This window comes from Macadamia integrifolia, unplaced genomic scaffold (assembly GCF_013358625.1).
Source record: "Macadamia integrifolia cultivar HAES 741 unplaced genomic scaffold, SCU_Mint_v3 scaffold836, whole genome shotgun sequence".
NCBI lineage: Eukaryota > Viridiplantae > Streptophyta > Magnoliopsida > Proteales > Proteaceae > Macadamia > Macadamia integrifolia.
In genome coordinates, this window is record NW_024870553.1 from 168984 (window position 1) to 196840 (window position 27857).

Genomic DNA, 27857 nt, shown 5'->3' on the forward strand with positions numbered 1-27857 from the left:
GTTCTCTCGTAAGATTTTGATGGCTTGTCATGAGGAGGGCCATATTTTTTTCCAAGTCACTAATTCTACTTGCCTCTCCAGTGTTAGTAAACCCAGGGGGTTCTCTCGTAAGATGATAGGAGAGGGGCCCTAGGAAAACTCGCCTGAGGTCCTACATTTGACCTAGGAAAAGTATTTTGGGAAAAAGATTGTTGTGCAAAGGGAGGCCTTTGGGGTCCAAGTTGACCTTGATTATAGAAATTGGAAGGTCCTGCTTGGTTGCTCTGATTCCAAGAGAAATTTGGGTGATTTCTCCATCCTGGATTGTAGGTGTTACTATGTGGATTATTCTGGTATAAGGCATTAACACTATCACTAGAAGTGCCCCCAGAGGTGTTGAGGCATTCTTCTATGACATGTCCAGGGGACTGGCACTAAGCACAAATCTTAACCAAATTGACTGATGATGGCTCTCTAGGAACAATAGCCTCAATCCTCTTGATTAGGCTATCCTGGGCATTCCTATGTGTACTATCACCAAGCACAAATCTTAACCAAATTGACTGATGATGGCTCTCTTGGGTTGATTCCCACTCACGGGTTTTGTCAGCTAAGTCAAGTAAGAACTATCCCATACCTTTCCTCATATGTAAAGGATGTGAATCCCTTAGGGCACATAGACTCTATCATCTGTTTAGTTGGGTGATCAATACCCTCATAAATTATTTGACATAAATGCCATAGGTCTAGGCCATGGTGAGGGCATTCTTGGAGTAGATCCTTGAATCTCTCCATAAGTTTGGAAAATGACTCACTAGACTTTTGCCTAAACTGAAGGATATCACTTCTAAGCTTATTGGTCTTGTGAGTTGGGAAAATGACTCACTAGTTTTTGCCTAAACTGAAGGGATACTTCTAAGCTTAACAACATCATCAGAAAGCTGTTGGATCTTAATTAGAACACATGCCTCTTCAAATTCCCTTAGAAATAGGTATGCATCCAGGCCAACCCATGGAATTGGGGCAACATAGTGATGTATTGAGATTTGAGTTCAAAATTATTGCCCTGGGCTTGTGGTAGAACTATGCAGGAAGGTTGGGCTGTTCTAGCAGTGATAAACCTAAGCTTAACAGCATCATCAGAAAGCTGTTGGTCTCCCATATTAAAGGGTTTTAAAGAGAGCAAACGTATAGGGTCACTAGCAGGGTAGAACCTATCTTTCTAACCGATTCTTAGTTTACATACCCACCTAACACTCATGCAACAGAAAACTACCCGAACTATGCAGGAAGGTTGGGCTGTTCTAGCAGGGTAGAACCTATCTTTCAGAGATTTAGGTGAAGGGTTTTGCTGTTGGTCTCCCAATTAAAGGGTTTTAATGATTTTTTTTTGATTTTTTTGGTAGAACCTATCTTTCAGAGATTTAGGTGAAGGGTTTTGCTCAGGTCAATTCCTGAGGTACTGCTACAGGGCAAAACCTGTCTTTATCATACTGTGAGGCATAACGACCTCCACTGATACAACTATTATTGCAACTTGTTCTTCTCAGGAATTCAATAAAAGAAAAGGAAAAATAAAACAAAGCAACCAAAGCACTCTGATTTACCAAAAGAAAGTGAAAAATAACATGGAACTGTCTCCCTGGCAACGACGCCAAAAACTTGTTTGAGATTTAAAATGTAACCGCAAGCGTACGGATCAGTGTAGCTACGGGTCGAATACAGGAAGAGCAGCCACTTTATTTTTTTATTTCTTTTACCAAAAGAAAGTGAACCGATTAATGGTTGTGATCTAATTCTAATGGTAAAAATAACGCCCAAAAACTTGTTTGAGATTTAAAATGTAACCGCAAGCCATGAGATTTAAAATTAATAAATAAATAACTGAAAATAAACAACCCACACAATTAAAAAAACAATAAAGGAAAAAAATTGCTGAAATAAAACTAAAGTAAAAGAAAGGGGATAAAGCTAGAGAGAGACTCACAAGTAGGTTTCTCTACTTAGCCCGAGGGTTGCATCATAATATGAGCTTCCCTACTTGACCAGAGAGTCACTCTTATAAGGGTTACTCTACTTGGTTTTAGGGAAAGGGAGACAATTAAAATAAAAACAATAAATTGATGGTTTTATGACTAGGAGGGGCAAAGCCAACACATACACTAGCCATGAATACTTGGGGAAAGGGATAGCAATAATGTAATGATTGAAATTAAAATCCAAAATTAAGAAAGAAAGGATAGTCAGAAGAGGGAATGAGAGGGGAGAGAGAAGACTACTGAAGGAGCCTACTTACTTGAACTTCAACCCTTGAACTGAAAACTTGATCGATTTGAGATACTACCAGTACTAAAAACCAGATCTGAAATAAACCAAATCTGAAATTTCTAGTACTAGAGAAAATAAATCTTGAAAAAAAAAATTGCTCCACAGCTCATGATCTTGTCACCTAGATCTAAGCCTAGAACTATAACTTTTAAAAAAAATTACAACTCAATTGCATAAATCATAAACATAAAAGGGCTGAATAAAAATAAAAGAGTGCTTGCATTAATTGAAATAAAAAAAAATTATTACAAAAGTGATTAAAGAAAAGATAAAGAAGAACTAAAACTAAAGAGAGAGCAAGAGAAAGAAAGAGCAACTAAAAAAAAACTAGAAGAAAAATGAATTATCTCCCCTCCTCTTACAAGAGTTGTATTTATAGGGAATTGGGAGGTAGGGTAACAATTTTCTCTTTCCTAAAAGAGAGAAACCCACAATTGATTATGAGATCTTTTGAGACCAAAAGTGCTAAGCTGGAGGAGAGAGAAGAGAGAAATAAACTTTGAGAAATTTCCTATAATTTGTTTTCTTATTTTCTTTCCTTTTTTTTTTTCTAATTTATTTTTCTTCTTTTTCTCCCTCCAAGGGCCGATTTTCTTCTTGCTTTATTGATTATGAGATCTTTTGAGACCAAAAGTGCTAAGCTGGAGGAGAGAGAAGAGAGAAATCTTTGATTTCTTCTCTTTTTTTTTTTCTCTTCTTGCGCAGGAACCTCTTCCCGATTTTGCTTGCTTCTAATTTGATCCTGGAAATCCCTTCCATGCCCTTAGTGCTTTAAGTGAGTGAAAAGCAGAAAATCTTCAACAAAATTTTCTAAAAAAAACAACCATAAGATTCAAACTTGAGACATCTTGGTGAGCAAGGGAATTTTGTACACCATAGCTCACCAACTACACTAGGTAGTTGTTGTTACCAAAAACACGATTTTGCTTGCTTCTAATTTGATGTGGTCCATCGATCCTTGTTGGCATTTGGAGTATTCCTTGTACCTCTGGGACAATTGCAAACAGGCTGGTTCTGCATCTCGGTTCAGTTCTGATCCATTATTCTTTTTCTGACCCGAAAAGAATAATCATTTGTACGGGTGACCAAACGAATGTGTACTTTTAATTGAACACGTTCATCTTGCTCTGATCCATTATTCTTTTTCTGACCCGAAAAGAATAAGACCTCTTTACGTGTACTTTTAATTGAATGATGTGGTCCATAATCCTTAAGGCCTTGAAAATATAAAACCTACAAATAGAGAGTAAAACCCAAGGTAGCTCCATTCTAAATATGTAAAATGCATGTTTTACTACCCTAGATTTCACACATAAATGTGCTCATCATTGCTTCTCCAGAACCCCGAGATTCTGAATTATGACTTGGATAGCTCTTTGATTTCGGTATTGGGTTTTCTGAATCATAGTGGACTAAGTGAAAAGCAACTGAATTCTGTGTTTCTCACGAGTACCCTGTTGAGAAATTTGCCTCTTGTGATGAGAGCAGTGGATCTTAGCCAATGGTTCCTCAACAAGATGATGAATAGGGAACACCACCTGTTAACTGACACTGTTATTAGTAATCATGATGCACATTTGGATAATGAATTTAAATATCACTTTGGAGAGAATCCAATCTTCTCGGATTCACAGATACATGATGGGGAAGTTGGACTTTTTTGCTTAGAAATGGATTTGGTGAGAATGTTTCCACCACCATGAAGGTCTTGTCTTTATTGCAGGGCGCAAGCGTCGTATTGCAGGAAAGGTTTGAATGCCTTCTGCAACTAGGTATTAAATTCTCCAACCTCTGTGAGATGATAAGCTCGAGGCCTAGTATCCTCCAGAATCCAGACATGCTTGAACAGGTCACCTGCCTCTGCAAGGAGTTTGGGAGCTCTGTACAATACCTTGAAGTTTTCTCATCCGTGGACAAAGTACAGATTCCATTCTGACACGGTAATTTTTGCACCAGATGGGGTGGAGACGATCTTTGGGGTAGGGCTGGGAGAGAGAAAGGAGGAGGAGGAGGAGGAAGAGAAGCGGCCATGAAGCTTTTACCATAACAGTCAGGAACCGATTAGTGAGTGAAAATTCAGGAACAGAGAATAAATTGGCAGCATACCCATACTGCCACAGCTCACCCAAATTCAAATTTTAGTAACTTCCCATATATGGTGGAGCTCAACCTGGTACAGAAATTCTTCCCCCTCCCAAAAAAACAAAAGCTACATTTTGCTTATGCTTGCCTAAGAGCTATCAGTACAATCATGGTCTTTAAAAGGAAGTATTTACATCTCACAGCTTGAAATGTGACAAAGCAGAGGTACCATCAAGTCCCTTCTCTCTGAAGTAAACGGTATATTCTTTGACGGTGGTTTCCCTATAGACTGGTGGGTTATCTTTTGAACACAACTCCTTGATGGGTCCATAAACCCTTGTCGATGATTGAACACCTGTGGTGAAGAAACATGCCACTGAAAGCCTTGGGCCTATGCTGTGAGCCACCACTCGATGTTCTATGCTCTTAAATCTATCGTTAGAAATCACCTGCGCCACAACCACAATCACAATCACAATCACAATCAAAAACCCATTGAATTATAGCATCAGACCAAGTTTATAGTTAAATGATTTATGGGTTTTACAGAACAAATCAATGGCTTGACTTGCCTGCAGAAGATCCCCGATGTTAATGATGAGAGCTCCAGGTGTGGGGGAAACGTCAATCCATTGGTTCTGATGAAAAACTTGTAGTCCACCGATTTGGTCTTGCAGAAGTACAGTGAGGAAATCATTGTCTGAATGCTTAGTAGTGCCGAGAGTAAGTTCAGGCTGAGGGCAGGCAGGATAGTAGTGACCGAGAAGAGTATGACCCTCTGCACAACCCATGTCTATCAAGTGTTTGGGGTTAAGCCCCAGAGCCTCCGACAGTAACTCAAACAAAGCAATTCCCAACTTACTTGCTTGCTTCGAGTACTCCATCAATATCTCTCTTCCAATCAACCACACACCATTAGTTACTTCTTGAATTAAGTATTAATTCTCAGTCACATATACACAATTAAGTTAATTAACCATTAAGGTACCTGCAAACGAGAGGCAACTCTTGAGGATCCAGAGGTTGAGGACCCATAATGCAATACAGGGTATCCCTCCAATTGGCAGCAGGAGAGCTATAGAGATCAAAATTGCTGGTGTAGAAGACCTTACCCATGAGATCGCGAGTGTAATATTGTTTCTTGATCTCTGTGTCTTGCTCGTAGAACCTTCGAACCCCTTCCAGCAGCTCCTCAAACACACTCTGAGGAATACCATGATTCACCACCTGGAAGAAACCCCATGTCTCTGATGCTTGCTGGATTTTGTCCACTACTTCCTTCCGTCGACTAGTGGTGGCTTCCAGGAGGTCTATGACTGGAATCGTCAGATGGGTCTGACGGCGTCTGTGTGTAGAACCCAGATGAGAGGGCAGGTCATGGAGAGCTTCGGGTGGGTGGACGAAGATACGAGGGACCTTATCCACACCGTTGTCGACGAGACCCTTCACACCTGCTTTGGTTTCATCAAATTCCCTTAGCTCTTTTATTCGGTCATAACTCGGAGTTGGAGAGATAAAGCCTGAAACTTCGTCGGCGCCGGAGACGACCACCATTTTCCTTTTCTTTAGTGGGTTTCGAATACTATTTTGAAGGGCAGGTGGAAGTTGGAACTAAATAGAATTCATTAGTCTCCTCCACTCCTTGAACTGGTGAAGTGAATACGTAATTATCTGTCGTCACTCGTTAGAAACGGCCACAGAGAAGGACAAAACTACTTTGATTGTTTAGTTCTTTGAGGTACCAATGCTTTGATTTTGGTGGTGGGGATGGGAGCAGAAAATCTCCGGTGGACTACATGACCATTTGGAAAAATGAACGGAAAGTCTGGCTTTGATGTAGCTTATCTGTGGACTTACCTACCACACATTATTATAGAGGCTAATCCCGACACATTATGGAAGAGTTAGCCATAGATATAAATTTTTGGCTTAGAATTAGATTTTTTAGTTGATGATTAATGGCAATATCGAAAGTGGGCTCCCTCTTTTTGTCAAGGATATTATGTGATTCAATTTTTCCTCATCGTCCTGTTTTTTCCATCTTTTTTCTTTAAGCTATGTTTGGTTGTAAGGGGAATTAAAAGGAAGAGAAATGAAATTTTCATACTTAAAAAAAAAAATATATATATATATATAATCATTACTCATGTGATTTTAACATTAACTTCAAATCATTCCATATTTGGTTATAAAATTTCACTTTACTTTGCATCCAAATCCCTTTACTATGATATGCAAAATAAAATTTACATGTAAAATATATCATTACTAAATATGATTAAAAAAATTAAGTAGTTTATACATTCACTTGGGATCATGATTATAAACATTTTTTTTTTAAAGTACGAAAATTTTCCTTCCCTTCCCTTCCTTTCCCTTCAAATTCCCATTGCAACCAAACGGAGCCTTAAGACAAATCTGATTTATTAGCATCTTTTCTTTTCTTTTTTACCTATTACACTCTAAGGAGCCGTCCAAGGGGACTTTACTCATGCACGGTCGAATCCACTTTGAATTTGATAAATGCATTGCTTTGTGAAGTATGTGTTCACATATTCTCTATAGATTTACCTGTTGTAGATTGGAGATTGGAAACTGATATTCGAAAGTAAACAATTGTTTAATTAAAGTATTGATTTTTAAATCTGTATATTTTGCGGGTAACTTCGTCAAGTATTGTCCAACAAATTGTTATTCAATGATTGAGGAATATGAACTTTCTACTTATGATCATCATGAATTGAATTATAATCAAATTTCTTTGGGTCGGTTGTCGATGCTAGTAATTTGGGATTACACAATTCGAACAATTACAAATTCCACTCGAGAGAGGGAAGAGGGGGGAAAGAGAACATGTATGACAAGAGTCGATCCTTAGACCATCCACACTCCTGGTTTTACGTAACTGCGTCAAGTATTATCCAACAATGACTGAGGAATATGAACTTTCTATTTTGTTAAGATATTAGAGCCATAGCTCCAGTGCGCCAAGTACCATTGCAATACCAACAATACAGCCAACCCATTACCCCCATCGAATAATCAACCCATACACCTATTCTATAGATCAACCCGCATCACCTATTTACTACCGGATCACCTTGATTCTACATCCTTTGCAACGAGGGATGAGATGCAGTGAGCATCGAACAACTGAGAGCATCTGGACACCATCCTAGGGCTCTCAACCACTCAATACTCACTGCACTGGTGCAACAGTTGTAGATGATTTTCACACGATCACCTTGCATCATATTGTTCGGAACAGTAGAATCCCAACACATACCGCATCCCCTTTGCCTCAACCTCCCATTACACTGTGTCAAACCCACATCAACTTGCATATTCACTACTTGCGCCAATTTCGACTTCTAATTTATGTACTTTTATGGTTTGTTTTCATTTTCTTTTCTCAGATAGAATTTTAGGAAAGGTTTACCAGGAGAAAGTTCCCTACAAACATTGTGCCAATTTTTTTTTTTTTTTTTTTTTTTTTTAAAGCCATTTGGTGTGCTTCAGCCACCCAAATCCTATTAGAATAACATCGGTCCATAACTCTTTGATATTTCTCTAATAAGTTTAGTTTAAGGAAGGACTAAAGGTGATTTGCATTCTAATTTATGTAGACATTTTGGGCTCAAGATATGTATTAGGATGAAATGTTTTTGGTAATAAGAAATTTAGTATTGAACATATAGGTTTCAAATTACAAGCTTCAAGAATCCAGTGAGTGGATACAAACCATTAAGGTTTCAAATTACAAGCTTCAAGAATCCAGGGAGTGGATACAAACCATCAGCTCCTACATGTTAAGTGTCAACCCCTCTAAGCAATGAGAAAATTCAGGTGCTTTTTTTTATATTTTTCAAATAAGCAATGTTTTAAAAAATAAATGTCTTCCATCAAAGTTTCAAGGTTACACAATTTTATTCTTCACAAAGACAAACAAAACTTATTTCTCCTTCTAGAATATATTAAAAAGCTCCCAGTCTAAGCATTATCCACATCAATATATACAAGGATATTATTTAACAATATTTATTTTTCTCTAAAAAATAAATAATAATGGAGGCATAGTATACAGGTATAGGATATGTCTTAGGTTCAGAGAATCTTTATCCTTTCATATTTTTAACCCATGAATTATTCTAAAAAAATATTTTTTTTTTCAATGGGTCAAAATTAAAAAAAAAAAAAAAAAAAAAAAAAAAAAAAAAAAAACAGAATCACCCACTTTTAAATTTCCCTTTACAAAATTACCCACTTTATGTTCACTTAACAAAATTGTTTCACAAAATTACCCACCACAGTGTCTCTCCCTCCATTGTTCATATTGTTTAACATTTTTACCCCTAACCCTACTCCTACCTTCCCACCCATCCCTTCTATCCCCGCGACCATTTCCTCCATGTTGTAAATAAGGGAGGGAGAGACAATAGTGGGTAATTTTATAAACCTAAATTCAATGTTATATACTTTTGTCAAGTTACAGTGGGGAGCTAAGGACATTGCGGATTCTGTTAGTGAGGATATGATTAATTAAGATGAGTTGAACCATAGTGTGGAGGTGACCCATCAAGTTGATAATATAGATGGTACACATTTGGACTTTTCAGAGGAAGCATCAGAGTCAAATGATAATGGTGAAAGTGCCCCGTACTTTCTTCGCTCCGGAGATTGAGCTGCTTAACTTCTTCATAGCATCTTTTCCCAATTGCTAAAATTTTCTTTATATATTATATAAGGGAAAAGTACAGGCATGCTAGCAAGATACCGAGGTATCAGGTATGCTAGCAAGCCTTGACCGTTGGATTAGAAGGGCCAAATCTACACCATTGGATACTTTTTGTCGTACCTAACCTTCCTAGCCTGACACTATACCGTCACTCTTCTTCTCCCTCACTATCTTCGTCACCGTCTCAGTCTCCATCATCGGTGTTTCCTCCAAAGACATCGTCATCTCACCTGAAACCAGCATCCCTCTACGTCTCTGGCTCCCACTCCCTCCCTTCTTCGTCTTCTTTGCAAGAACTGAAATCGTCCCCAGAGCATTGGCAACGGCGATGATCGCCAATGGAAAACGATTACGGTTAGGGTCGAGGATAAAGAGAAGGGGGGAGGTGAAAACCAGAGAAAACGAGATTTGGCTTTGGAAGTACCGAAGTAGATTAGATTAACCTTCGAAAAAAAAATTAGATTAACACATTTTAGGGTAAAGAATGGAGTAGTTTTTGCTTGCCGGAGGAAATGCATGCTTGAGATCTGTGTTCGCCTGTGGGCTTTACTTGGGGCTTCTTTTATCAATGGGTAGTATTTCGTCTTTGAAAGTCTTTGTGGTTGCTTTCTTCCTTTTTGTTCGGATTCCTTTGATGGGATGCAATGAAATAAAAACCAGATTGAATGTCACCTGGAATTGATTTTATGAAATTTGTGTTTAGTGGGCGTGAATGATTTTTTATTTTTTTCTTTTCTGTGTTCTATCTCCCATGGTTTTGAGGATGGTTTCGATGAGTAGAGAGAATGGTTTGGGAGCTATTGTTTGAGTGCCGACGTCAATGAATCGGAGAGTTCAAGTAATTTTTCTTGTCGGCGCTATGATGGTGAGGGAGCTTCAAGTTCTCTTGCATCTTCTCCCCTTGCCGGATGTCCACCAACTGGTAATTCAGGTTTTCCGATGCCGCCGCCTTTGATGTTGCCTGTCATCGGTGGGAGAGATGTGGTGGTTTGTGATGAGAAGTCGGAAAAGCCAGAACATAATTTTCTGGTTAGTTTTTCTTTCTATTTTATATTTCCCTTTCATCTTAAACTACTGCTTCCTCTAGCACATTTAATCTTTATCAGTTTCTTTTTGCAGAAGTAGAGATGATGGAGTGGCTCTCTAAACCCTAAAACGCTCTTTATTCTTAGATTTTGTCATTGCTTTCTCCGGCTGGATCTGGTAAAAGATCCCACTGTCGGTTGGATATGGTAAAAGACCCCACCGGAGTTCGCTCTCTGTTCTTAGATTTTTGTCGTCGCTTTTTCCGATGAGAAGAGAGAGCGAAAGAGAGAGAGGAAAGGTGTAGCAATAGTGTATTGAAAATTTGTATATCTTCTTTCCATCCAACTGTTTAATTTAAGTTGAACAAATCCTACAGTCAAAATCCCGCTAGCATTCCTAATTCCTAGGTACTACGCTAGCATACCTATCCCTCTCCCATTATATAAATTGTGCTACAGGGTTTTGTCCTGTTTGAGTTAGGGACCTCTCCTCCTTTCTTTTGGTCTGCCCAAAGAAGGTTGTAGGGATTGTCTTTCTCTGTGTTTTTATGTTTTTTTTTTTTTTTTTTCTTTTTCCTTAATACATACAAATTACCTATAAAAAAAAGTATAATTTTATTAAGTGAAATATAAAATGGATAATTTTGTAATCGGAAACACAAAAGTGAGTAATCAAATAATTTCACAGCTTGAAATATGCCAGAGCAGAGGAGCGATCAAATTTCTTCTCTCGGTAGGATGCGGTATACTCTTTAATGGTGGTTTCCCTGTAGACAGGTGGGTTGTCTTTTGACAACAACTCCTTGATTGGCCCATAAACCCTTGTGGATGATTGAAGCCCAGTAGTGAAGAAACAAGCCACCGAAAGCCTTGGGCCTTTGCTGTGAGCCAGTACTCGATGTTCTATGCTCTTAAATATATCTTTAGAAATCAGCTGCGCCACAACCACAATCAAAAACCCATTAAGTTATAGCATCAGACCAAGCTTATATCAAATTAATGGCTTTGACTTGCCTGCAGAAGATCCCCAATGTTGATGATGAGAGCTCCTGGCATGGGGGAAACATTAACCCATTGGTTCTGATAAAGAACTTGGAGCCCACCAATTTGGTCTTGCAGAAGGATTGTGAGGAAATCATTGTCGGAATGCTTGGAGGTGCCGAGAGTCAGTTCAGGCTGAGGGCAGGCAGGATAATAGTGAGGGAGAAGAGCATGACCCCCTGCACAACCCATGTCTATCAAGTGTTTGGGGTTTAGCCCCAGAGACTCTGACAGTAACTCGAACAAAACAATCCCCAACCTCCTTACTTGCTTCGAGTATTCCATCAATGCATCTCTTCCAATAAATCAAAACCCATATACACTAGTTACTGATTGAGTTAATTATTCTATATTTTCAAGAATTTCAATTCTCTAAGTCACTTTAGGTACCTGCAAATGAGAGGCAGTTCTTGAGGGTCAAGAGGCTGAGGACCCATTACGCAATACATGGTATCCCTCCAATCGGCAGCAGGAGAGCTGTAGAGATCATAATTGGAGTTGTGGACGACCTTCTCACCAACGAAATCGCGACTGTAAAACTGTTTCTTGATCTCCGTATCTTGCTCGTAGAACCTTCGAACCCCTTCCAGTGTCTCCAGCAACAAAGTCTGTGGGATCCCATGATTCACCACTGGGAAGAAACCCCATGTCTCTGATGCTTGCCAGATTTTGTCTACTACTTCCTTCCTTGCTTCTGTCTGGTCTACGCCGACGATGGCCTCCTGAAGGTCTATGACCGGAATCGTCAGATGGGTCTGACGGCGGCTCTGAATGGAACCCAGATGAGAGGGCAGATCATGAAGGGTATCGGGCGGGTGGACGAAGATACGAGGGATCTTAACCACCCCGGCGTCGGCAAGACCCTTCACACCTACTTTAGTTTCATCGAATTCCCTTAGCTCCTTCATTCGATCATAACTTGGAGATAGAGAGGTATTCCCTGAAACTTCGTCGGTGCCGGAGACGACCACCATTTTTCGTTTTCTTTAGTGGGTTTTGAATACGATTTGGAAAGGCAGATGGAACTAAATGGAGCTTATCTCTTCAGTTCTGCGTAGTGGGGAAGTGAATAAATATGGCTTTGCTAGAAACCGCCATAGCCAAAGAAGAAACTAAGAAAAGCTATCTGATAATGCCAACTCTGAGATTAGCAAGTTCCAGATCGAGGCATGCAGGGATGCCCCCTCGGCGCAACCATGTCTGTCAAGTGGTTGGGGCTTAGTTGAAACGCTTCTAATAGTGACCCAAACAAAGAATTCCTGAGTCTTGTCACTTGCTTGTTGCAGTTGCTGTTGTACTCCATTATATCTCTTAACTGATCAATCACAGTGCGTGATAACATCAAAGATATTTAAATATTTTCATTCCTTCACCAGCTGATCCAATGTGTTCCAAGTAAATCAAATCATTAATTCATGTGAACTGAAAAAAAACTCTGGAATTGGTTGAAAGGATCAGTTAATCTCAAATCCATATATTTTGGCTATTACTATTTGGGTATACGTTTACCAGGAACCTAGAGACAATTCATAAAGGTGCGGAGATGGGGAGGATACATGAGGCAGTAAAAAGACTACGTACAATGGAATTGGTTGGTTTTTTTTTTTTTTGCCAGTTTGTCTATTTGGAAACAGGCTCTCCGCAAAGTGGGGTAAGAAAGGCTACATACATTGGATTCAGCTCCTCTCATAAGCCCAGGTCTTGCACATGGTCTCATAGTTATCTGAATGAGCGCCATGTGGTGTGGCGATGATCCAATGGTGCTTCGTGTCTTGTTCTCCGACCCTTTGTCAGTGCTTTGTTTTTCATGCCTTTCTCAAACTGTTGGATCATTACATTGCCATGTGTCACTCACCCAAGTGGTTATGGGCTGACATGGATAATGGGTGCTAAGGAGAGGAGCCGGATCCCATGTGATTGTATGAACTACTTAATTTTTTTTACCATATTTAGTGAATATACATTCTACATGTAATATTTATTTTACATTTTATAGAAAAGAGATTTGGATGCAAAGAATTTAATAACTATATATGGAATGATTTGGATTTGTAAGTTTGAAAATTTTCCTTCCTTTCCCTTTAAAGAGTCTCAAGTAATTTGAATCTATTTTCCTATAGATAATTTTCTATTTATATTTTGACATTGTAGAGGCAAATGGGTCATTTTTTTTTGTGGGGGGGGGGGTGGTAAATAGGTCATGTAGAGATAGTTAAAGACTTTTAGGCGTGCTATTTTCTCATGAGATTTTAGAGATGTTTTTGGATTATTTCTTAAACATCATAATGTTGATTTCAAAATTTTCTGATTTAACATGGCTTTCATACATATAGAATATTTTTTCATGCATTTAGGGTTTCATGACTTGTAGGGTAGTTTTGTAATTTTTCCTTTTCAATCTCATTTTTATTTTTATTTATTCTATTTTTAGATGGCGAAATGTTTTTTCACTTGGTTGATTTATTTTCCTCTTCCTATGGCCTATTTAGATTCATTATATGTGTGCACAATGGCAAACTTATATTTATGTACTTTAGGGTTAGTTTTCTTCTTATTTTTTATGTCAAAATTTGAAATATAGTATAATATTGTTTTCTCTTTTTTATTTTTGGTAGAATAATATTGCATTCTCTTAACTCTCTTTTAGCGTGTATTGCCGAATTTTATTATTTTTTTTTTTTGGGTAGAAAAAGCTGAAGTCATAAATTAGTTTCAATTTTATTTTCTTTTTTAAATAATGTGTTCTTGTATTTTAGATTTTTTTTTTTTTGATAAAATAATGCATTAATTAAAAGGGGAAAAAAAAAGGGAACAAAAGAAGGAAAAGCCTATTGGTGTCAAACGGTTGGTTCAGGTTTAGCCCAGTTTTGGTCAGGCTGAATCAGTTTCGATCTAGGAATGAGTGAGACCAAAACTAAACTATTAAGTAACTTCAGTTTTCGATCAGTTTTAGTTATGGTTTAGTACGATTTCAGTTTATTTCGGTTTTTCAGTTATAGTTAATACCGATTTAGATCGAATTATTTTCAAGCTTAAACCACAACGGAATCTTATTTTCATAACCTTTAATGAGAAAATAATCGATAAAAAAAAAAACACTTTAAATCATCATCCCCAAGTGAAACAAGTAAAAAATTAGAAATAAGGATATTGATTTGATGTGTTCATGTTGTATTTGGAATAAAAATAAATAAATTGTAAGGTGAAAATAACTTCTTCTTTTTTTTTTTGTGAAAAAAATAACTAATATTTAAATCAATAGTGTTAGTGATTCTAAATCCTAGAATCATTTGAATTACTTATAATGTATAGAATACAATAATGAATAATGGAAAGAAATCAATCACATACCCGTTGAGCGTGAATAAAGTCCATAAATCAAGGTTGACGCTTGTACCACGAATTATGATGAAGAACCACGCAATATGGGTCCTTCTACTGAGATCTTCTGCAGCCTCTTACTATGGGATCTTCTCTTTGTCTCTACACTAGCTCTGTGAGAAAGCAGTGCTCCCAAATATTATTATGAAAAGTAATAGCTGCAGGGACCGTCAGTATTCTATATATAATAGAATTCCTAAACCCTATTCCATTCCCACAATAGAATAGGGCTAGAAGTTTCCTAATTAGAGTGGTTTTTATTCTCTTGAACCCAATGGGTCAATCAATATCAGTTAAGCCCACATAAGAGTCCTAACAAATAGATAACTAATCAGTAAAAGACAACTTAATATTGAAATCACAAATAAACCTTGCTATCAAATCATTCGTTTGACCGTCAGTATTCTATATATAATAGAATAAGAAAATCAACTTTTTTTATTGATGAAAACGAGAAGATCAATGGAAGCAACAACTTCAAAAACCTTATCCCAACTTAATGTAGTTGGTTATATGGAGATTACAAGCAAGAACAAGCGTAAGGATCGATGCAAAAAGATTAAATGGTTATGACTAATTATTATAAGTGTCACTTGTCAACCTGATGCACTACTACAAATCAACTATGAGCTTATAACGACAAATCATAATAAGGTACCAACTGTCTATATGACATACTATGTAGATCGGTCAAACCAACGTTCATCGCAATTCCAAAAGAATTGATTGCCTTATTAAACCTTTAAATTATTGCCCAAACTCAAGCATATTGGCTGTCAAACCAGATATTCCAAATAATTAAGTTGTCTTTCGGAACTTGAAAGAAATTATTAACAAACAAACAAAAAAAAAATAGTATAAAAAAATGCCCTAGTATATTAAACCACCTCTCCTTTTGTAATTTTCTGGTTGCAGCGCTTGCAAGTTGCACAAGAAGTCGGAGAAACTTCGATGCCATATTCATCCCTAGTACTGGACCATCCTCTTTTTACTTTCTTATTTTCTACTGATTTTTTCATCCAAGTAAATCTATGCCTTTATATCGAGAAGATAAATGAAAGCATTGTTACAAATCAATGTCACTTGCTTAGTCACATTGTTATCCTTGTCTATCATGTGGTCGGGGCTTAGTCACAATGTTTTCAATAGTCACCCACACAAAGCATTCTTAAGATTTTATTTTGTATTATTGAAAAAAGAATATGAACCTTGCCATCAAATCATTCATTTAACCATCCAGTTAAAAAAAAAAAAAAAACTATAGTATAGGATGTTGGGCCATCCTCTGGGTAATTTCTTATTTTCTACTAATCTTTCATCAAAGCAAGTCTATGCCTAATGGAAGCATTATTACAGATCAATGCCACTCGCTTAGTCGCATTGTTACCCTTGTCTATCAAGTGGTTGGGGCTTAGTCGCAATGCTTTTAATAGTAACCCAAACAAAACATTCCCAAGATTTCATTTTGTATTATTGAAATAAGAAAATAAATATTATTATCAAATCATTCATTTTACTATCCAACTATCTTTGTATAGTGAACAAGAAGATGGAGAAAATCAATTTTCTTTATTTTGGTGAAACAAGAATTTCAATAGAAGCATTGTCACAAATCAATGCCACTTGCATAGACACATTGTTACCTAATGCGTTAAAAATTGACTGGATGATCTTCCCTGCAGTTCATGGTGCTTTAGCCGACCTGCATAGAAAAGATGACAGGGGAGAGCCGGGCTAACCCGACAAGGGACTCTCTGATGCCTAAGTCAAATCTTTCCACAACAGATGCTCAAGAGAGCTTTTCTAGTAAAAGAAGTGATAGATCGATCCCCCATGATGGAGGCTTACCTTAGTATTTATAGGCTGCTGATGGAGAGAGAAGGAGGGGTGTTTGTGGAGATTCCAGTTTAGGCGTAGAGTCCCTGAGGGGAGTGGCTCTGTGATTCTGGGAATATTCCGAGTTCCAAGGGCATGTTCTGAGAATATTCCCCTTTGATCTCGGAGGTGCAAGTCGTGAGAGGGGTGGATGCCTCTGATGACGTGTAGTGGATAGAGTCCTGCCCCTGTGATTAAGGATCACGTCCCTTGAATGTAGGAGTGGATGTGTGCACGTTTCTAGGTGCCTTACTTGATTATGCCGAGCCGAGGTGACAGGTTGGTCGAGCCAAGGTGACTGGTAACAAGGCTTGGTGGAGGGCCGAGGTGGCAGCACGGCCTGATGAAGGGCCAAGGTGACAGCATGGCCTGATGGGATGCCGAGGTGGTAGCATGACCTGATGAAATGCCGAGGTGGTAGCACAGCCTGATGAAGGGCCGAGGTGGCAGCACGGTCTGATGGAGGGCCGAGGTGGTAACACGGCATGATGAGATGCCAAGGTGGCAGCACGGCCTGATGGAGGGCCGAGGTGATAGCACGGCCTAATGAGATGCCGAGGTGGCAGCATGGCCTGATGGATGCCAAAGTGGTAGCACGGCCTGATGAAGGGCCGAGTGGCTGGTCTGCACGAGGAGAGGCCGAGGTGGCTGCTCTGCACTAGAGGCCGAGGTGGATGCTCGGCACGAGGAGAGGCCGAGGTGGCAGGTCAGTCTTCTGTTCAGGTTTGCATACACGCTTCAGCCGTGCTGACGAAGGGGACATACTTTGCCTCATCATTACCCATGTCTATCATGTGGTTGGCGCAATGCTTCCTATAATAACCCAAGCAAAAAATTCCGGAGTCTTGTGACTTGGTTGTTGCAGTTGTAATGATCACACACAGGGTGATAACCAACATCAGATATAGTTAAATATTTTCATTCTTTCTCAGAGGGGAGAAAAAATGCCATCTTTTATTTTATTTTTATTTTTTTATTATAAAAAAAAAATTAAAAAAATCCCCATACCCATATAAGAAGAAGCTATTTACATCACCTACAACAATTGGTGCCATCTTAGTTGCCTTAGCCTTAAGGGTTAACCCTCTTAGCCACATAAATAGTTTTTGAATACTTCAAAGAACTAGAATTACATTCGCCAATTTAGGATGAGTTTTAAGGTGCTGCCTTTTTATATTTCAACAAACCAGTGTTTTATAAACCCAATACAAAAGATCTATCTTCAATAAAAGTTTCATAATTACAGAACTTATTCTGCATGCATATAAGCATACAGAACTTATTTCTCATTCTAAGATACAAAGTGACCTAACGATTTCTATTTCAAACCCATAAATTATTCTCAGAAATGATTTATTCTGCATAACTTAAAAATAAAACTAAATATCATATCAAAGGGAGTCCAAAGAAACCATTCAAAATTCACAGCTTGAAATGTGGCAAAGCAGAGGCACCATGAGCTCTCTTCTCTCTGTAATATGCAGTATACTCTTTGACTGTGGTTTCCCTATAGACGGGTGGGTTGTCTTTTGACAACAACTCCTTTATTGGCCCATAAATCTTTGTGGATGATTGAACACCTGTAGTGAAGAAATATGCCACAGAAACCCTTGGGCCTATGCTGCGAGCCACTACTCGATGTTCAATGCTTTTAAATCTATCATTAGTTATGAGTTGCAGAAGATCTCCAATGTTGATGATGAGAGTTCCGGGTGTGGGGGAAACATCAACCCATTGGTTCTGATGAACAACTTGGAGTCCACCGATTTGGTCTTGGAGAAGGATGGTTAGGAAATCATTGTCTGAGTGCTTACTTATGCCGAGAGTCAGTTCAGGCTCAGGGCAGGCGGGATAGTAGTGAGAGAGAAGAGCATGACCCTCTGCACAACCCATGTCTATCAAGTGTTTGGAGTTAAGCCCCAGAGACTCCGACAGCAACTCGAACAAAACAATCCCCAACTTCGTTACTTGCTTGGAGTATTCCATCAATATCCCTCTTCCAATTGATCACATGCCATATCACAACGATCCAACATATATCAGTTACTGCATAAATTAATTATTCTATCACATATATTTTAAAAAAAAAAAAAAAAAAAAAAACTCCTTGATCGCATGGCCCCGGCCTGTGATACAAATGGCATACATAAGGTTGGTTTTATGCGTTTGATATGGGTGGGGGCTTTATTTTGCCTCCTTATATGTCTTTACAGGGCCACGCTACTAGGGAATGTTCATTTTCCGCACATATTTATGGGAGAGGATTCTTTGAAAGGCAGAGTAGGCCCTATACAAGCACGGGGCAAATGAGAGCAAGCACAAAAGCATCAATATGGATGGAACTTTTGCTTTTCATAAGAGGTTGCGTGCTCATTTCAATTTTCAATCCCTCTATGTCTAAGTGCACTGACCACAGTGACTTTTAGGGGGTGTTTGGTTCGGTAAATCAAATGGTGTATATATCAGATATGAATGTCAATCTTTTGATAGACATTCTTCTGAATTATGTTTCTTTTTGAAAAATCGTTTGGTTGCCTTGAGGTAGGGGTGTCAATCGGTTGGTCCGGCTCGGTTTTGGTCCGGGTTGAGTCAGTTTCGGTGTGGAAAAGCTGAAACCGAAATCGAACCAATAAGGTAATTCTGATTTCAGTGCGGTTTGGTTTTGGTTTGTCTTCGATTTCTTAAATCGATTTGTAACCGGGTTGATTTTGGTTTTTGGTCCAGTTTGGATTCGACTTTCAATACAAATGTATACAAAACTATGCAAATTTTGATTTTTTTTAATGAATTTTGGAGTGTTTCGGTTTCTTACCGGTTTGGTTTCAGTTTCGGTCTGGGTTTTGAGCCGGTTTTGATTTGGTTTCGGGTTCATCCGGTTTTCGGTGCAGTTCAGTTTGGTTTTGGGGTTGCAATACTCCAAACAGAACGAAACCAATAAGGCTTTGGTTCGGTTCGGTCCATGTTGTTATTAGTTTGGTCCGGTCAGTTTTGCCGGTTTGGTTTAGGAATTGACACCCCTACCTTGAGGCTAGTACATGTTACTCGCGGGTTAAGATATTGGCTTCCGTAGAGAACTTCTTTCCGCTTTCTCCTTTTATATTAGGTGGTAAAAAGGTTGCTCAAATCTGAGTTCAGGTGTTGAGATAAACTCAGATTTGGAACACATCCTTTGTAATGTGGTCATTCATGGGAAGTAGGATGCTCACCTATGAGGGTCAATCTAGTGGAACCAAACAACTCCAAAAATTAAGAATTATCATTCTAAAGAATGTCATCCCAAAGATTTACCGAACCAAACACCCCCTTAGGCTTCTATTCCCTATAATTTATTTTAGATAGAGGAAATTCCCTGAAAAACAACGTGGCCCTATACCAGCATGGAGGGCAATGGAAATGTGTGTGGAAGTATTAACTAAGAATTCTCATCTTTCCTAAGGGGTGGAACCATCATTTCACCTGTCTAGGTGCATGGCCACGTTTCTTTTCAAACTTCTTTTTCCCTTTATTTTATTGTAAAACAAATGGCTCCTTGACAGTTCAGCTTTGCGCCAAAATAAGGGGCGAAATAATATCCCACCTATGAAATACAAAAACCCCACTCCTTGTTGATGCCAATCTGTGCACCCATTGTAGGGGACGAACTTTAGTTACTGCCTGGTAGCTGCAATCCCTATGACAGCCAAAGAAATAGAATCTAAAAGGGTATTTTGAAAAATACTATAACCTAAGAGGGTATTTGTAAACCCAATGGGTAAGTGAATTATTCCATTTCTTTGGTGTATATTGTAGCTACTTGGTAGCAGCCAAATTTTTTTCCATCGTAGGGGCTACTTGATGAGGGAGCATTCTTATACCCTTAATTATATATACTAGAAGTTGACTTAAGTACCTGCAAACGGGAGGCAGTTCTTGAGGATCAAGAGGCTGAGGACCCATTACGCAATACATGGTATCTCTCCAATTAGCAGTGGGAGAGGTGTATAGGTCAAAATTGGAGTTGTAGACAACCTTCTTACCCAAGGCATCGCGAGTGTAAAATTGTTTCTTGATCTCCATATCTTGCTCGTAGAACTTTCGAACTCCTTCCAGCATCTCTTGCAACACAATCTCAGGGATCCCATGATTCACCACCTGGAAGAAACCCCATCTCTCCGAGGCTTCCCCGATTTTTTCTACTACTTCCTTCCTACTACTTTGAGTTTCTGTGATCTCCTGCAGGTCTATGATCGGAACCGTGAGATAGGTCTGGCAGAGACTCTGACTGGAACCCAGTTGAGAAGGTAAGTCATGGAGGGTATCAGGTGGGTGGATGAAGATACGAGGGACCTTAACAACGCCGGCGTCAACGAGACCCTTCACACCTTCTTTAGTTTCATCGAACTCTCTCAACTCTTTTGTTCGGTCATAAGTTGGAGTTGAGGAGATGATCACCATTTCGTTTTTCTTTGAGGGAGGGAGGAGGATGAACAGAAAGAGCACCACTGAAGGTGAAAGCTATAGGCTGGCTGCCACCTCTATTTATAGAAGTGACGTTAGGTTGAATCTTTTGTTTCAAATCACTTTATAGCTGGCGATCTTTAGCATCTTTGGACATAACTATCTACCTTCTATACCCTAAAGTGGGGCACATCTAATTTATCCTATCTGTCGCTATATCCAAGATCGAGGAATCCGCCTGACTTTAATAATGGGGACGCATACTCGAAAACAACTAACGAGGGAAACGTTGCCTACCGGGGAATATTTTAATAAAGGTCATACCCACAACCTAGGAAAGTGAACTCCCCGTTTCTAACCATGGAATAACGGGGTTGGAAAGAGCGCTTTTCAAGTAACAAATAATAGTATACAGGTGATTAATGATAGTAGGGGGACCTTCTTTTAATAAGAAGTAAGATTTTGATGAACATAATTTGTGAGGTTCTAATCACCCTGCATGTGCTGCACGTACGAGTCAGTGCTTAACATCTAGTCTTTATTTAGATTGTGTTTGGTACTCATTAAGAAAAAAATCTTTTATTTTATGAAAACAAAGAAATGAAATAAAACGTTTAGTGTCAACAGGTGTTTTTTTATTTTCTTTAAATGAAAAGGGAAAAAAATACTAGAAACACAAAATAATGGAATGACAAAAAGTGAACTAAGGTAATCGTACCTAAAACAGGTTCACCAAACACCATTTTTTTGTTTTAAAACTCATTTTGACACAGAAACTTAAAATTCTGTTTTCGATTGAAACTGAATGACTACCAAACGCAGCCTTATACTCAATAATGCATTTGGTGAAGAAGATGTGCTATGATGGATTGAGTGAAAGAGAAGTATCACCAACCTAGTACTGTATGAAGGTCTTTGATTAAGAATGGACGTGCTCAGACCACGTCCAACCAAAGTCACAAACTGCTTATAGATATGGTGGGGTTGGGGATCAAGTATCACCAACCTAGTGCCATATACACAAGCTTACAACCATATATTTGTAAAAATGAGGTGGCAATGTTGCCATCTTTTATGATAGGTTTTGACATTGAAATCTCAACAAACTCTTATTCAACATAAATTTTAGGACTTTGGATCCCCTACCTTAACCACACCATGGGCGGTGTGAGATGGACTGAGGTGGTTAACCACATGTTTGGAATTGGATCGAAGTTTAAATTTTAATATAGAGAAAAGTTGATGGACCGAGTTTTCTTGTGCCCATGATGAATAAATTCACCGCAAGGCTTGAGGTGTGCAAGGAAAGTACTAAGGAGGGTACTTTGGGAAGGTACTGAAATCATATAAGGGTTTGTGAACCCCGAAAATTGTGGACGAACTGTTCTCCATAGGTTCAATAAAACTTTTTCCAAAGTTGATTATTAAAACAACAAAAGTATTCTAACTAAAAATAAACATGATTGATCAAATTATACAATGACACGCATTTTTTTTTTTTGGTAACAAATACGAAAGTGTATTACTGTCTGCATGCGCTCTCTCTTTTGCTTAGATAATTCCTCAAAAAACAAATGAATTATTTGCCACTTTCTGATTTATGAGTTAAACTCTCACAATAAAATGAGTTAGATCTCATTCCATATAAGAATTTTCTTATTGCACCCAAAAGGTGTCATATAATTTATAATCTTATTTTTTTTGTCTTTTGGAATAATATATCAATTTTTCAATAAGATTAAATATTATTATTTTACATGTATATATACTCGAAAATATGTGCATGGCAAAGACACCTTTTCATAATGAGCTAATAATGTCACTTTCAAATTAATTTTGAAAGCTATTTTTTACCATAAACTTAAAGAATTTTTAAAAATAAAACAAAGAGCAATTAAAAGAAGGCATCAAGTTCTAGATACACCTATAGAGGTAGTGGTATCCTTTTTTTTTTTTTTTTTAAAGCTAAATATCAGCAAAGAATAGCTTAAAAAATAGTATGTACAAGATTAGCATCCAAGCATACCTGGACATAAACAAATACAAAAATAGAAGACTTGAGCTTCACCTTCAGCATTGTGATCAGCAAAGCACAAGTCAACTACCTATAAAGGTAAGGGTGTCAATCAATCGTGTTGGGTCGGTTTTGGTCAGGCCTAATCGGGCTTCTTCAAATTAGGAATATGCACTGTGACTGGCCTGTTTTAAGTAATTGGTCCCCATATGCTAAGCAAGCATGGTCCCAATCATAAATAGTTGGTCGGGTGCCATTCTTTAATTGGCCTATCGATAATCGGGCTAAAAGGGAAATAGTAGGCTTTAAACGGGCATTAGTAGAATTTAAATGGGTTAATGATACATTTTTCTCTAAATGGACTATAACTGGGCTTTGAACAGTTTGTGATCATGTCGGGCTTTATGAATAGGCTTTAAACATATCAGGCCAAGTTGAGCCATTCATCGATCAGTCCCAATCAGGTGCCTGTCAAGTAGCACCATTGCATCAGGAAAGACCTATTAATAAACATGTCAAGCTACAAGGGATCCCATAATTCACCACCTGGAAAGAACCCCCATGTTTCTGACGCCTTCCGGACTTGGTCGACCACTTCCTTCCTTCGACTAGAGTCTTAATTTCTTGTCAATGATGCATTCTTGTTGATCTATGACCGGAAACTTAGTTGGGGCTGAGTGTGAGAATGACTCTGGATGGACACTGTGTCATGGAGTTGGACAATAATGAGAGGGTAAAGAAGATGCAGAGTACCTTCACCACCCCAGCATCTACGGGTCCCTTCACTCCAGCCTTAATTTCATCGAATCCCTTCAACTCTTTTATTCAGTCATAAGTACTCCCTCTTGAAACTCAAACTTCATTGCGGCCTGAGACTGCCACCATTTTTTATTTTTATTTTTTGGGAGGGGGAGGGGGAGGAGGAGGGGGTTGGTTTAGGCACCATTTGATAACGTTTTCATAAACGTGTTTTTCTGTGCTCAGAAACGGAAAAACACCACAAAAGCTGTTTGATAAACCTGTTTCGTTTCACTTGTTTTTTGAAACATAAATAGAAATTTATACTTATTTCTGTGTCTAAAAATAGGTTTGACGAAGCAAGTCAGACTTGTTTTTCCATTTCTAGGAACAACTTGTAGGCCAAAAAATCAATGGACCCCGGATGAAAGTTGCATCTCTCAACCTAGCATTTACCTTACCTAGAGGCTTTCCAAAGTTCAAAGGTTCTCCAGGGAAATGAGAAGGAATACACCGAAATTTTGCTTTGCTGGTGGAAGCCTTAAATTGACATTCATTGATGCCTTTGTGGATTTCTTCCAATTCTCTCTGAACCCTCATAAATCGATTATGCTAAATCATTGCTGGGGATTGAAGTTTGAATTCCCCAGAAAAACGTACAATTCTACCTAATTAGAGAAACAGGTTTATCAAACACCAAAAAATTTATTTTTGTTCCCAGAAACGTGAAAAATCGTTTCTGCTATTTTTAGACACATAAACAACAAAAACGTTATCAAACAGTGCATTAGTATAAGACAAGTGGCACACAAGAGGCGAGAAATTTCTCTCCCTGTACGCTGGTAAGCTGCCAAGTGTACTCCACCAAATTGGGCACCTTCTACTCCTATTTTTTATTCTTTACTCAAAACCCAGTTCCCACTTCTTCCTTGGATCATTGCTCCTTCCTTTGTTTATTATGATTTAAGTTAGGATTTCCAATAGAGACCCAGATATATATTCATATAATTCTTTTATATTTTCAGTGATTGAGTTGTTATTCTACTGATGGCCATGTCGAAGGTGGAATAGTAACTCAATGTCGTTACTCCTTCCTTCCTTTATTATGATTTAAGTTGGGATTTCCAACAGAGACCCAGATATATATTCATATAATTCTTTTATATTTTAAGTGATTGAGTTGTTATTCTACTATGAACATGTCGAAGGTGGAATAGTAACTCAATGGTTTGTTTCATTTTTCAGCTCTCATCTTAATGAAATTCATTGCTGACTTAAGGAAAAGAAGGGGGTTCCCACTTCATTTTTTAGAAGAAAAGAAGGTGCTCGATTTAGTAGAGTACACATGGCAGCCTACCACTATACAAGGATAGAAAATTTCTCTCCCTGTACAAGGAGTTGAGCTGGACTCAATTGAAGAACTCAATTGTTTATCTTCCTTTTTCATGTGTTTAAAACCCGCATATGAACTTTCTTGACTTTGTATTTTCCTGGTGACCCAAAAAAAAAAAAAAACAAAATGTTGTCATCCAATGGCTATAGTATTTTCCTAGGGAAAAAATATTGTAATCTATTCCCTGCACCCTCTCATTGGTTTCTATGAAATCAACTCTCTTGTCCTTTATGTGCTCTCTGGTGGATATACCCATGTGCGTTGTTCCCATTGGCCCAGGAGCTAGATTAGTAGCTACAAGATTAGTTACCATTTGCCATAATTTTTTTCATTTATAAATTAAAATTATACAATTTATTAATCAAAATAAGAGAAGGAGAAGCTCCTTCCCAAAGCCAAGTTTATAAGTGATGCGGTAAAAATTGATTGGATGATCTTCTCTGCAGTTCCTGGTGCTTTAGTCGACCTGCATAGAAGAGATGACAGGAGAGAGCCGGCCTGACTCGACAGGGGATTCTCTGATGCCTAAGTCAAATCTTTCCGCAGCAGATGCTCAAGAGAGCTTTTCCAGTAAAAGAAGTGATCGATCCCACATGATGGAGGCTTACCTTGGTATTTATAGGCTGCTAATGGAGGGAGAATGGGAGAAGATTGTGAAGATTCCTATCTAGGCGTAGAGTCCTTGAGGGGAGTGGCTTTATGATTCTGGGAATATTTCAGGTCCTAGGGTATTCCAGGGGAATATTCCCCTCTTATCTTGGAAATGCCAACCGTGTGAGGGATAGATGTCTATGGTGATGCGTAGTGGATAGAGTCTTGTCCTTGTGAATAGGGATTACGTTCCTTAAATGTAGGGGTGGACGAAAGCACGTTTCTGGAAACCTTATTGTTGACATTAGGCTGCGGTGACGGCACGGTCTAATGGAGGACCGAGGTGGTAGCACGGCCTAATGGAGGGCCGAGGTGGCAGCACGGCCTAATGGAGGGCTGAGGTGGCAACACGGTCTGATGGAGAGCCGAGGTGGTAGCACAGCCTTATGGAGGGCCGAGGTGGTAACACGGCCTAATGAGATGCCGAGGTGGCAACACGGCCTAATGGAGGGCCGAGGTGGCAGCACAACTTGATGAGATGTCGAGGTGGCAGTACTGCCTGATGAGATGCCGAGGTGGCAGCACGGCCTGATGGAGGGCCGAGGTAGCAGCACAGCCTGATGAGTTACTGAGGTGGCAGCACGGTCTGATGGAGGGCTGAGGTGGTAGCATGGCCTGATGAGATGTTGAGGTGGCAGCACGGCCTGATGAGATGCCAAGGTGGTAGCACGGCCTGATGGAGGGCCGAAGTGCAGCATTAGTCAGGACGATCCCTGCCAGTGCCGTGGTTAGAAAGAAATACCCTCATCACCAGCCCCCTGCTCTAGCGGTTCGATTCGGACAACTAGAGCATTAAATTTTGTTGATATTTTCGATCGTACGCTATCAACTCGGTGTAAAATGCTCTTGACTTTCGTATGACATGCGCTGCTTCACTTTCTCAGTCGAGGCTGCTCAACGGTTCAAGGACGTGGCTGTCGCATGTTCAAAGGCGGAGGAGGCAAAGTGCCTTCATGGGGAGTAGCACAAGATCACAAGCCAACTGGATGTTGAGAAGAAAATGGTCCGATCTGAGGAGGTCCGTGCCAATGATGTCGAGTTGATAACTAGAGAGCTGGAACAAGAGGTTGCTAAGCAGCTCAATACCAACAGCAACTTGATGAAGGAGAATGATGCTCTCTAGGATGAGTTATCTGAGACTCAGGACGCTCGCAAGAAGAAGGAGGAGGAGCTTGCAGCTAGGGTTGGTGAGCTGGAAAGGCAACACCGGGCCGAGCTGGGGGCCAACGAGGTGGCTGACCCCCTAGGCCCGTCAAAAGTGGTTGGTTGACATTAACATTGCTTTGCTTCAGGTCCGCTCGGACGATGCCATCAGGTTCATCCTGAGTAAGATGCCAGGCAACAATCTGACAGACTATGAGCAGCGCGTTCCTGCCCCTAATACTTCGGTGTAGCTCCACGGCTCAATCGATGTTGGTGAAGAGGTGACCCGACTCGAAGGATAGCCAAGTGAATAGCTAGGCTCGTGGATTAGCCCCCCGAGATTAGCCTTGTATATATATATTATGTAAATGTCTTCTTCGGGAGTGATGTACTTTGAGGGCTTATTCTTCATCTCTCAAATTCTTATGCTTCTTTCTTTATTTTCTTGTACTTTGAGCCGGCTCAAAATGAGTAATTGTTGGAAGAATAAGGACCAGTACATCTGTCTAAATGTGGCTCTGTTCCCTAGTTGAGCTCGGAATTGAACTCTGATGTCTAGTTTATGAGCTCTTGAGGTGCCAAGCCTGGGCCTAGCCATAGGGGTTCCGAGCTGGGGCTCGATCTTAGAGGATGCTAAGCTTGGGCTCCGTCTTAGAGGGTGTCGAGTTGGGCTCGATCTTTTGAGGTGCCAAACCTAGGTTTGGTCTTGGCAATGCCGAGCTGGGGCTCATTCTTAGAGAATGCCGAGCTTGGGCTCAATCTTAGGGTGCCGAGCTTGGGCTCAATCTTTTAAGGTGCCAAACCTAGGTTTGGTCTTGGCGGTGCTGAGCTGGGGCTCAATCTTCGAGAATGCCAAGTTTGGGCTCAGTCTTAGAGGGTGTCAAGCTTGGGCTCGATCTTTTGAGGTGCCTTGTGTTAAGGTCTTTTGTAGTGCTGAGCCAGGGCTCGGGCTTGGGCTTGCATGCTTTAGTGTGTAAGGTCTTGAGATGTTGAACCGTGCTCGGGCTTACATGCCTTAATGCATAAGGTCTTGAA

The 27857-nt window shown here is 39.4% G+C and overlaps 3 protein-coding genes and 1 non-coding gene across 4 annotated transcripts; 1 reads left to right on the forward strand and 3 right to left on the reverse strand.

Annotated features, from left to right (window-relative positions):
• The first annotated feature begins 727 nt into the window (after nt 1-727).
• On the forward strand, nt 728-834 carry LOC122070147. Its single transcript, XR_006137677.1, has one exon. It is a non-coding gene; the product is annotated as a small nucleolar RNA R71 (small nucleolar RNA).
• Nucleotides 835-4000: 3166 nt separating this feature from the next.
• Nucleotides 4001-6209, reverse strand: LOC122070142 (1-aminocyclopropane-1-carboxylate oxidase homolog 1-like). The gene is made up of 3 exons (XM_042634251.1): nt 5378-6209; nt 4962-5283; nt 4001-4838 (listed from the first exon to the last, which is right to left on the reverse strand). Exons 1-3 carry the CDS (start codon nt 5941-5943, stop codon nt 4587-4589), a joined length of 1140 nt encoding a protein of 379 aa, XP_042490185.1. The 5' UTR covers nt 5944-6209; the 3' UTR covers nt 4001-4586.
• Nucleotides 6210-10831: 4622 nt separating this feature from the next.
• Nucleotides 10832-12626, reverse strand: LOC122070143 (1-aminocyclopropane-1-carboxylate oxidase homolog 1-like). Its single transcript, XM_042634252.1, has 3 exons — nt 11581-12626; nt 11164-11485; nt 10832-11083 (listed from the first exon to the last, which is right to left on the reverse strand). Exons 1-3 carry the CDS (start codon nt 12162-12164, stop codon nt 10832-10834), a joined length of 1158 nt encoding a protein of 385 aa, XP_042490186.1. The 5' UTR covers nt 12165-12626.
• A 5012-nt stretch (nt 12627-17638) lies between these two features.
• Nucleotides 17639-20923, reverse strand: LOC122070144 (1-aminocyclopropane-1-carboxylate oxidase homolog 1-like). The gene is made up of 2 exons (XM_042634254.1): nt 20336-20923; nt 17639-18442 (listed from the first exon to the last, which is right to left on the reverse strand). The coding sequence occupies exons 1-2, from the start codon at nt 20878-20880 to the stop codon at nt 17869-17871; spliced, it is 1119 nt and encodes a 372-aa protein (XP_042490188.1). The 5' UTR covers nt 20881-20923; the 3' UTR covers nt 17639-17868.
• Nucleotides 20924-27857: the final 6934 nt, after the last annotated feature.

Excerpts from the sequence above, each read along its gene's own strand:
- LOC122070142 (XM_042634251.1), bottom strand. The coding sequence starts at position 5,943 with ATGGTGGTCGTCTCCGGCGCCGACGAAGTTTCAGGCTTTATCTCTCCA. Across the intron at positions 5,284-5,377 it reads GAGTTGCCTCTCGTTTGCAG|AGAGATATTGATGGAGTACT; the intron begins GTACCTTAATGG and ends GTTGATTGGAAG. Across the intron at positions 4,839-4,961 it reads ACATCGGGGATCTTCTGCAG|GTGATTTCTAACGATAGATT; the intron begins GCAAGTCAAGCC and ends GTTGTGGCGCAG.
- LOC122070143 (XM_042634252.1), bottom strand. The coding sequence starts at position 12,164 with ATGGTGGTCGTCTCCGGCACCGACGAAGTTTCAGGGAATACCTCTCTA. Across the intron at positions 11,486-11,580 it reads GAACTGCCTCTCATTTGCAG|AGATGCATTGATGGAATACT; the intron begins GTACCTAAAGTG and ends ATTTATTGGAAG. Across the intron at positions 11,084-11,163 it reads ACATTGGGGATCTTCTGCAG|CTGATTTCTAAAGATATATT; the intron begins GCAAGTCAAAGC and ends GTTGTGGCGCAG.
- LOC122070144 (XM_042634254.1), bottom strand. The coding sequence starts at position 20,880 with ATGGTGATCATCTCCTCAACTCCAACTTATGACCGAACAAAAGAGTTG. Across the intron at positions 18,443-20,335 it reads GAACTGCCTCCCGTTTGCAG|AGGGATATTGATGGAATACT; the intron begins GTACTTAAGTCA and ends ATCAATTGGAAG.